At 39.0% G+C, this 11,614-nt stretch overlaps 1 protein-coding gene across 1 annotated transcript in view; it reads left to right on the top strand.

The window, feature by feature from the left end:
- Positions 1–8,515, top strand: part of cplane2 (ciliogenesis and planar polarity effector 2) — a 28,892-nt gene extending 20,377 nt beyond the window's left edge. The window contains exons 5-6 of the mRNA XM_028807832.2: positions 2,831–2,967; positions 6,511–8,515. Coding sequence (XP_028663665.2) covers positions 2,831–2,967; positions 6,511–6,727 — 354 coding nt within the window. The 3' untranslated portion in view covers positions 6,728–8,515. The remainder of the gene's footprint in view (positions 1–2,830; positions 2,968–6,510) is intronic.
- The last annotated feature ends 3,099 nt before the right edge of the window (positions 8,516–11,614 follow it).

Consider the following 11,614-nt stretch of genomic DNA (forward strand, 5'->3'; position numbering starts at 1 on the left):
CAGCAGCTGTTATATCTGGAATATAAATTAGAATATAGTTTCTATGAAGTGACACTTGTGTAATGATGTTTGTTTTTGTTACAGTTTGTGGGTAATCCTTTAATTATATGAAACTTTTGATTTGCCATCTGAATTTTAGTATGAAGTACAATCGAAAGCTTCAACAAAGTGAATTCATGTTTAAGGTACTGTAGGGTTAAAGAAGAGAATTCTTCATGACTTTAAGCAACTCTGTGTTGAGCCTGTGAAGAAAATACTTATATAAAATGTAGCATGAATTGTGTGATAAGTTTTGTACTTTAAGTTTCTATCTTTCCTAGTAACTTTCCACAATCTATATGATGATTTACTACTTGCTTACTTTAAGTTTTTTTTAAAAAGAATCATTACTGGTGATGAGACATGGATTCATCACTACGAGCCTGAGAGTAAACGGCAGAGTATGGAATGGAAACATCCTCAATCATCAACCAAGAAAAAGTTGAAAAGTAAACCACTGCTGGAAAATGAATCCTTACAGTATTCTGGGATTTTCAAAGGCCAATATTGGAACATTATCAGGAAAAACATTCAACCATTAACAGTGCTTGTTACAGTGAGATGCGCAGTGAAGAACTAAATCCTAAACTTCAGACAAAACGCAGAGGACTGTTATCCAAGGGTAATTGTGTTCTTGCATGACAATGCTCATCCGCACACTGCTGCCAACACTATTGACACTCTGCAAAAACTCTGTTTTGAGGTGTTGCAGTATCCTCCCTATGGTCCTGATCTTACCCCATTGGACTATCCCCTGTTTGGTCCCCTGAAATAAGCCCTATGAGGACGAAGATTCACATCAGATAAAGAGGTGAAGACAGCAGTGCATTTGTGGCTTGCAGCTCAGCCTAAAACATTTTTAATGAAGGAATACTAGAGCTTGTTGACAGGTGGACAAAGTGTATGGAAAAACAGGGAGATTATGTCGAAAAATGATGCATTTGTCTTTTCTGAAAGTTGAATGAAATAAATTCTACAGCTGGAGTGCGGATAATTTTTGACTCATCTTCATAGTTTTGTGGCTTGTTTTGCGTAGATCTTATGTGGGTGCTCTTGGGTCTCTAGAGGCCCCCTTGCCCCCTACATCATTGTAATATTTATATATTACATAACATACATACATTAAAATGTAGATATACTGTAGCTGTATTTCCCAGCATTGCCCTGGTATTATTTGAAAAGGCCACTGTAATTTTAAGGTGGGAAAACTTAATTGTGTTTAGTCTAAATACGATGAGTGATCCTAATTCATTATGAGATTTGACTCCGCTGTGGTGTTACGACTATGACTACTTAACAGATTCAGATATGACAGGGAAACAGTGTGAGACAAGTTGTTAATGTACTCGAGGGCGATTATGCTTTCAACCTCAAAATTCAATAAATATCTCTGCCGAGAATATGGCAGCACCCTGGGCAGCCTGAGGCCATGACAACAAAAGTGAGTTAAATGGCTGAATAAAAAAGTAGTAGATGGGAATCAAAGCAGCATTTCATGGTTGAGAGGCAAACACACTTAACATTACATTACCATGGTTCTATGGTGCTGTTTCTCTGTTGATAGATCCCCCGTAAAACCATGCATGCCAAATTTCCATCATTGGCTTGAAAAACAAAGCTGTGCATAACCAAGAAACAAGTGAACAGAAACAGTGCTCAAAAGATACAGAGAAGCACACTCTCAGACAAACAAAAGGTTGACATATTAAGAAAACGCCAGTAGAACCAAGCGAGTTTTATTTTTTGTGAACTGTTACATACCTGGTATAACTAATTCACAGACTTTTTCTGATCTGCTTGTTCAACCTCTTCTGTAGTTCTTTGGCCCAGGGAAACAGGTGGTGGTCCCAGTAGGCCCGGTCATTTTAGGTTAACCTTTGCAGCCCACTCAGTGTAAGCATGGATGCCATCTTGACGCAGAATGGGGAAGGTCCACAGATTTTTCTCACCGCTTTTCCTAGTTAAAAATGAGAAAAGTCTTACGTTTGTACCATGCATGATTAGTTAAAAGGGCAGGCATGTTTTAGTTTGCAGGGCTGAGTTTGAAACAGCAGAAGTATTTACAGATGCATGAAGAAGTTGAGATAGAGTTGAGCCTCATGTCACATTTAATTTTGTAATATAAAATTGTATTGGCCATCCGGTCCAGGGTTTATTACTGCCTTGTGGCCTGTGCTAGCTGGGATAGGCTCCAGCAGACCCCTGCAACCCTGTTCAGAACTAAGCGGGTTAGACAATGACTCGCTGACTGACAGCTGTATTGTTTTTAATGCCTATTTGGTGTTGTATTGTTTTAAAACTAACCTTTTTCATTGTTTCATATTTTCTTTCCAAAAATAATATTTATGCATGTATATTTTTGTTCAGTATTCAGTGAATGTGCTGTATTGTACAGTCTGTGTCTTCTCATGCCTAGTAAATATATATATGTGTATATATGTGTATATGTATGTATATATATGTATATATGTATATGTGTGTGTGTATATATATATATATATATATATATATATATATATATATATATATATATATGGAGGTGAAGTGGGCAGTAGAGATGTTCCTTGCCTCTGGTGGCATTATTTAACACGTCAGCATTGGTTTCAGAACTATCTCTTCTAATGGCAACTGATATGGAGAAAAGAGAATTGGCCATTTCTACTGTCTTAAGACAAATACATTGTGTTGCTTGACTCGCTCCCATCTTCTACCCACACATCTGCTGACAACTTCTGTTCTTTGTATCAGCATCTCTTTCACTGTTTTTTTTTTCTTTCTTTTCTTCATTTAGGCTTGCCGAGACCAAGCAGATGCCATGCTGCTTCTCTTCTCTTTCACTGATCGTTCGTCATTTGATGACCTGTTTAATCAGCTAGCAAGACTATCTGGTCCTGAAAATGGCATACTCAAGTTGGTGGTGGGCACCAAGTATCCTTCATAATCTGGAGTGTTTTTGGAGTGTTGGGTATTGTAGAAGTTTCTTTTGTACAAAGAGGTGACAATGGCCATACTTCGCCCCTCCCAAACTACTGACTTTCCAGCTTGATGCTGCTAATATTCCCATGTAGTGGGTTTTGAGGTTTGCATTATATATCTAGCATCACTTTGTGAAGACACAATGATATACCATAAGTTAGAAGAGGCTATGTATTACATACTTTCACTTTGAATATATATGTTTTATGGAATGAGCACAAGTGGATTTATCATATACAGTTGTGGCCAAAGGTTTTGAGAATGACCCAAATATTAGTTTTCACAAAGTTTGCTGCGTCAGTGTGTTTAGATCTTTTTGTCAGATGTTTCTATGGAATACTGAAGTAGAATTACAAGCATTTTATAAGTTTCAAAGGCTTTTATTGACAATGACACTAAGTTTGTGCAAAGAGTCAATATTTGCAGTGCTAACCCTTCTTTTTCAAGACCTCTGCAATTCCCCCTGGCATGCTGTCAATCAACTTCTGGGCCAAATCCTGACTGACAGCAGCCTATAAATCAAATTTAACACCCCAACTTTGCACAAACAAGTGTATTAAAACATTTGTATAATTACTCAGCCCATACGCTTCATGCGGAACTTCTTATTATATAATAGTAGTAGCAGTAGCAATAATAGTATTGTCAGAATACAGTGATTTTGTTACTTCTATATTCAACCAACCTATATAATAAATCGTCACTCTAAACTTCATTTTATGAAACAAAAAGCACAAGCCAGCTTACATGATGTGCCATTATGCTCCTAATTCATGACACTTGGTGGAAAAATCTCAGAGAAAAAATGTTTGATGTAATTGGGTAAAAATAAAAGAAAAAAAAACCCATAAAAATGATTTTGACATATTATGATAGGCTTATTATAGTGTTCATCAACTAACAGGTAGTGGTAAGAAGTTTTATTTTGCCAGAAGTCTTTTCCCAAGATGACAGCTAAAGGAAGGTACGCTACATTTATATTTAATATCTGAGCTTATCTTACTTACTCAGGGTCACATAGTGAATCAAAGCCTAAGACTTAACTGGCAACCCAGAGCTTTGAAGTCCATTGCTGCAGCCACTAGACCTCACTGCCTTTCCCTCATAATTTTGAAAACAACTTGCATCTCGGGCTCAGTTTCTCTTTCACTCTATTTAATGAGGCCTATCCTTCAGTCCTGCATCAAGTGAAGGTGTTGTTTTGTGCAAAATATGTGTTAGTCAAAACTACATTTAGGCTCCATCCACGCTACTACATTTTCATTTAAAAAACACAGATATCGGTCTCAGTTTTCACCTTTCGTCAGCACTACCCGGGCTGTTTTAGAAACGTTTGAAAATGGTCTCCAGGGTGGTATACTTTTGAAAACGGTTGGTACAACATTGTAAACATACGCTTTTAAAAACACAGAGTCTAACTGCGTTCTGATAGGTTCGTGGTGATTACATAGCCCTGGATTGGATCCTGCTCATTCCCTGACTGGTCACCCCTCACCATTCCAGCACAGCAGACACAGACGAGTTGCTTTCTATAGCCCTTGTTGTGTTGTTTCCCTGTATGTATCTAAAATGAGGTTTGTATAGTTTGAATGCTGTCTACATCTAGAAAAAAGCAAATAATTTACCAGTTTCTACAGTTTTGTGATAAATCCCATGATTGGCAGTGTCATCATCCCCCTTAAGGATATTTCTGCCAATGCGTCCAGGCCCAGTGTAGGCCAATATCTGCATCGTATGCGTTTTCAGTCGTTTCAGTGTGGGCAGAGATATTTTCTTAAATGATATGAAAATAATAGTGTGGATTGAGATTGTTTTCAATTGAAATGAAAGCATGAGAGTGTGGATGTAGCCTTAGTTGGTGTGTTAATTGAAAAGCATATAGTGCACACAGAATATAACACAATGGACATGTGACATTTTATAATGTAAAATTATAATCTATTATAACTTATTTTATCACTTTTTTAATTTAAAGATGGGGAAAATATCGCAAAAGGACGGATTAATCATAGAAACCTTCCCATAGTCACCCAGACATGACTTTTACTGGTTGTGTATTGTATGCTGTTCCTCCACAAGACCCTCAGTAGATTTGCACTGCACACACCAGGATGGGCAGAGAGCTCAGCAGCCTGTTTGCCTCATTAATCATATAGTAGACAGCGATGAATCCTTGCAACTGCCAAGTCTCTTTCATACCACTTTAAAGTGCTTCTACTGTACAGTAATTATGTTTCAGTTCCTCCCGAATGCTAAATTTTAAAGTGTTTTTGGACGCAGCTTTCATTACGTTCTGAATGTGCTTTTTGTTACATATTGGAGAAGCCTGTGAACTAATGAGCTGAAAGTCTGAATGCTAGTGTTTGAGGCACCCTATATCATTTAATTGATCGGTCTTTATTTGATATGCTATGGGAAGTTTGCTATACCATTGCAATTTACTTTACACCACAAACAAGTCAAAAGACAATGCACAGCATAATTAAACACATAAACAACCAGGACAGAAATGCTGAAGAGCAGGTGTTGTGGAGTCAGGCAAACATGAACTACATAGAAATAGATTGACAGTACAGGTGAATCAGTGTCAATTACATGGAACAATAAAAAAGGACATCTGAATAATCTGCAACAAAAGAGTGCAGTATTGCACTGATGGATGGTCACAAGCAGATTTCGTAGTTAGTGACGCCCTAAGCTAAATGTAAGTTGTTCTGTTGCAGCTATACCTTTTCTATGATTTTTTTTTCTTTCTAGGTTAGGTAGACTTTATTATCCTCAAAGGACATTGTGTTTGTCTATTACTGCTACCCTCACATATGACTTCTGTGCCCATTCTAAAAAGACACAATGGACTTGTGGGCTACTCCTCAGAACAAGCGTACCTTTAGCAGGCGGCCATTTATGTTACTATTTATTGTTTTATGGCTCCTTTGTTCCAAGTCAGAGCCTGAAATGCAGGTCTGGCACGACAAGCACTCTCTTAATGAAGAGCATTTCACACTTACAAGGATATTATGGTGCATTTCAGCAGACTTTTTCCGGTTGAGTTTCATCATGGTGAAACTCCTGTTTCCTGGATAACCCGCTGCACATGGCAGCTGTCCTCTTATGGGAGGCTCCACATATAGTAATAAGTATTGAATCCAGAAGTCATGTGTTCAAAGATGTCCACATTTTGGCACACAGTTTTTTCCAAGACGGAACACCGTCTGCCATCCAAGCACCTCCTCTGACCTGCTCTCTCCACTTGCTGAACAGCTAATATTCTGTACCCCTTATGAGCAGACAAGATTACGAATATTAACTATGATAGATTATTGTGCTTTATTATTTTTCGATTTTTATTGGGGGAATTTAGTCCAAAAGAGTCTTCTTTAGAGTGAAATCTGGTAGATATGATGGATCACCAGGCCTAAGACTGGGAAACACCAACCTTTAATGCTGTCTCCGTTGTGGCCATCTTTACAAAAATATCTTTAACTGAAACTGCAGATTTGACCAATTCATGCATACAGATGTAACCGAGAAAGAGCTGAGGGAGTTCCAACAGGCTTGGGCAGTGCCAGTGTTTCGATTCCAAAGCTCTGTCTCTGGAGTAAGCCAACCTGCACTGGAAGATGTAGCACCACTTCTTAATGGTCTGGCAGAACACCTCTGGAACCAGGACCAGCTGGCAGTCAGCTTGCAAACTGAAGTAGGAGTCTGCTGACGAGATGTTCATAGCCACGTATGTTTGGAAATGGGAGATTTGGTGTAGCCATGCCGTACAGGAGCACTTCTTCCAAGGAACTGAGTTCTGAAGCTACCTCCTTGATGATGCAGGCCGTAGAAAGGAATGGCTTAATGTTCAAAAGAACACACATTACAACGGACAGAAAGCTGTCTGCATCTATGCTGCTTATGTTTGTACTGATGCACGATGAAATGTTCACTGCCAGGCGGAACTATAGCTCGTACATGTGTCACAGGAGAAGTGACGACTCTGTGTTTTCACCTTTATGCTAGGGCAATTTTTGAAAAAATAAACTATTTATTTTAGTCTCTGTTCTCCTTATAAGCAAGCTGTGCTGTTCAGTTGACTTTGTTTTTAATCATAAGAACAAAAGAAATTTGATGAACAAGAGGAGCCCATTCAGTCCATCACTCCATTTGTTCAGCTAACTGCTAATGTATCCTAGTATTTCATCCAGATGCTTCTTAAAGGTTGTCAAGGTTTTTGCTTCAACTCCATGTCTCGGTAGTTTGTTCCAGAGTCCTACAACTCTTTGAGTAAAGAAGTGCTTAGTGGTGTCTGTCTCTTCAGTTCCTCAGATCGCCACCTGCAAATGACTTGGCTTATCCAGGTGCAGGAAGGAGAAAAAGGGAATGCCATCTTTGATTCTCTCTGTCTTTTAACAAATGATTGGGGATGATCAGTCCGGGCCCAGTGTGTGGTTACATATACTCCTCTTCATTGTGGAGTTTTAACAAGCATGCACTTTTTGGACCTTTCGCACGATGTTTCTTGAGGTAGCAATGAGCAAATACTCATATTCAAGATTATCACTGCAGCCAAGCAAAGGGAAACCAGAAGACGATGCGGACTTCTGCTCAGTGTAGACAGAAAGATATCTGTTCTGGGAAACGGAAGAGGTGGAGACATTCACATGAGAGACTGATGGACTAAGGGTTTGTAAAGGTAGTTGTAAAAAGAGAAACATAATTTAGCAGGGATATGAACATTTGGTCCCATTCTTTTTTTCCTCTTTTTAGTTCTATTTATAAAATGCACTAAATTTTGCTTCAAATTTTTGTTATCATTGGTTTCATCAGATTATCATTACATCACAATGCCATCCTACAGCCATTTTGAATGGATGTAGCCTTAGCCAAGATGAGAGGTGGTCATGTAGTTACCAGCCTTCACAGAGTGTTTCCACCCTTCGCCACAACACTCTCCAGTTGGTGGGCCTACAGTGGTGGTCAGTCACTGCCCCTCTCTTCCTGGCTTCAAGCTACAGGCCTCTCTCTTAAACCAGAGCCAACGGGAGGCTTTTTCCACCACTTCTCCCAACCTTTGATCTGATGTTTTTCTCTCATGGCTTCTCACTCCAATTGTTGTCAACAGATTCCATACCAACTGAGCTGGGAGTCCCCACCATTGCACCTCTAGTCTGAACAACCATATTGTCCAACCCTTTTGCTAACCGTCCTACTAAGGTGCTGGCATTGGCTCTTCTTTCTCTCTGCTGCTTCCTATTTGGCCTCCTCCTATGATACTGTTAGTTCAACTAACATGATCTTCTTTCCCTCTGTGGGCCAACTCACAATGTCTGGTTTCAGTGTTGTGGACAGTATTGCTTCTGGAACCGGGAGATTTCTTTCCAAGGCCGTAGGTTGACTACACAGGTTTGACTTCATCAGATTCTGGATAACTGGTCTCTGTCCATCTTTAAAAAAGATTATTGTTCAGTGTTTCTACCTTGGTCCTTATTTTTTTTCATGACACCATAAAGTGATTGGGACAATCCATGTACCTTTACTGAGGGTTTGAGACCCAAGGAATTCAATTTTGATGTTTATTTTGTGATTCAAGACACCCAGAGAAAGTTTGTTTTTATTTTAAATTTTATGCCATGATGTCATTTTGTTTTTCTTTTGGGTACCACTAATTTCTGGTGACAGTGTTGATGGTTGCCTTGATGATGTGTCCCAGAATTCTTTGTGGTTGTGTGGTGTGTGACATCATCGACATGACCATATAAAGGTCAGTGCGTGCATTGCATTGTATCCGTATAAAACTTATTTCTAGTGGTTGGTTCTTTAGTACATTTCCAGTTAAGACTTATTTTCTGATTTTCTTGACGCTAAACAATCCCCTTAAGTAAAATTCTAAAAGGAGGAGAGAAAACCATAAAAAACTTCTAATTCAAAAATGATCCAACAAAAGGATTAACACATTTTGAAATTCTAATACAAAGTAAGTTGTAGCAAAGAACACAAACCAAATGGAAAAGCTGAGCAAAGGGATATGACTAAAAAGGCCAAATTAGTCCATGTGTCAAATTCATAATCCACAAAACTGGAGCCATATACTGAGAAAACTAGAAAAATCCAATACTAAGATGATTAATACAAATCTGCTTCTCTGCCTGCAATATACTGGCAGTGGGTGGCTCTCCAGTTGTGATGTCATGGTGACCCCCCCCCCCGAAACTATGTAAAGGGGGTCGAAGACCTTTGAAATTGTCGCCGTATGACCTGCTTGTCATTTCCCAGTCCGCCCTTTGGAAGCAGTCATTGCAAATATAGCAAACATGCAAGCCAGAGGACGACTTTGGAACAGTGTCAGAAATAATCAGGGCCAAAGGAACAAAATGGCACTAACTGAAACCATTTTGACCTTAAAGCACAAAAAATATGTAATATTAATTTAACAGATGCTTAGTTCTTTAGAATTGATCTGCCAATGCCTATTACCAACCTGCACAGAGTGTTTTGACCCATAGCTGCAACACGGTCTGGTTGGTGGGTCTACAGTGGTGGGCAGTCACTGCCCCTCTACACCTGGCTTCCAAATATTATTATTGTGTTTTGTCATGGTAGAGTAATATATTACTCTGCTTTCCCCTTTTGTATTATTAATGTGTAGCCTTTTTCAGAATGCGTCAAATTTCCCAGACTTAACCACTGTTTATAAGGTATTGTACCATATAACTTCTCCCCACCTTCCCTTCTACATTTATAACCTCAGGCAATCAGGTGTAGTAAAAGACAAGCAGGAGTTAAGTTACAATTTAAATAATGTATTATTGATAATATTCATAAATAATAACAATTTACAAAGTACAAGTGAATACTAGCAACCATACAACCTGATAAATGTGATGTGTAGTTTCAGGCGGCACACAGACTTGTAGTTACTTTAAATGTCTCTAGTTCATTTTTGGTCAGTTTTCCTCAGAACAGGCCGCATTGCCTGTCTCAATATGGCTGCCGAGCTGTGCTTCTCATGGCAAAGAGAGAGAGTGCTAGGGAGGGGTAAAGCAAGCAAATTTATAGTTTCTCTACCCAAACCCTTCAGCTAATAAGGTGTCGTGGTACTTAAAAGCTTCTGATACAAGCCAATTCCAAACAGCCATACTTCAGACCAATGGGGCACAGAATTCCTTCACGCCTGCCCCCAAAACCATTTGCTCAGCTGAAGTTTGCCAGCTAGGCAGTCTGGCTTTCCTGTGGGGGTTGACTGAGAGAGTCCTGCAGAGAATCATTTGCCAGACTGGTTTGAGGCACTTCACCCAACCCTGTCGTAAAATTACAAGGAGACTCAGTCCTAACCATACAAATAAAGACATACAAAATATTTAACAATTTATATGCCAAATTTCATACCACAACATATTGTAGTAAAGCTCGGCTTTGTCCCTCCGATTCCATTTAATGTTTTTTTTGCACACTATGTAAATTTCGTGGTTTGTAAAATGGACCATGTTTTTGTATAACTGGCTACTGTAAAACAAGAACAACATCATCACCATCAGCAGAACATCCACATCTACTAAACCATTCAATTTACCAATCATTGAAAAATTAAACTTTGATTATTTTGAAACAGATACTGATAAAATACTTCAAATGTAATGCAAGGCCTGTATAAAAGCAAAAATAAATACATGGAATTCTGGGATGTCTGCATTCGGTAAGTAATGGCTAATCTCTCTGATGGTTTATGAATGGGTTCACTTAGATAGCTAACTGGATGGCCAATACTCACTAAAACGTTGTTAGAATCCAGACTGGAAAATTAGATCAGTAGATCTCAAAGTCTGCAAGAAGGCAGTCGGTGTATCAGAGCAAAGTGACTTTTAAATCACTCAGATCCTTATATTCTTAACTTAGAAGGTATTTATTTGTAACAACCAGGCTGTTGTGTCACATCTGTGATACTAAATGAAATGACGTCCATGAGGAATGAGTCAGAAACTACTGTCATGACGCACACCATCTGACTTTATTGCAGCTTGTAACTGTAGTGTTTCATTAATTTTGCTGTGCGGAGGGCATGTGGAGGAGATTCACAATAAGCCTACGATATTAATTAACAAGAATAAGTGAGAACTTTACTACAGGAAAACATGTCTCCTTTGCTTCTTTTTACACACAGGTACCTGAGCTCACTCCTAGCCACTATGTGCTGGACCATAATGCTTTTTCCTAAGCTGTCACTGGTGTTATATGTGCAGGCCACTTCTTATAGTATAGTAACAACGTTTACTGCATCGCTGCTCCTGTTCACTTATTGTGATCCTCCCCTGACTTTCTCCCATGTGACCCTTCTTCATACTTAATCCCTCATTTAAAATCATCTTTACATTGACCTGAAGAGCATTTCGTTTAATGTGGCCAGTGACATTCACCACTTCTGCTACATCAGTCCTGTCACAGCTGCAGGTTTATTATGGATGAATGGCTGAAATCTTGGCCTTTGATTTGCAAATCTACCACCACCGGATTAGAATTTTAATATTTTTCACAAAAATGTCGTGTCATGCTCTAACACACTTAATCCAGACCAGGGTTGCTAGGGATGCTGGAGCCTATCCCAGTTAGCATAGGA

Source organism: Erpetoichthys calabaricus, chromosome 8 (genome assembly GCF_900747795.2).
Source record: "Erpetoichthys calabaricus chromosome 8, fErpCal1.3, whole genome shotgun sequence".
Taxonomy (NCBI): domain Eukaryota; kingdom Metazoa; phylum Chordata; class Cladistia; order Polypteriformes; family Polypteridae; genus Erpetoichthys; species Erpetoichthys calabaricus.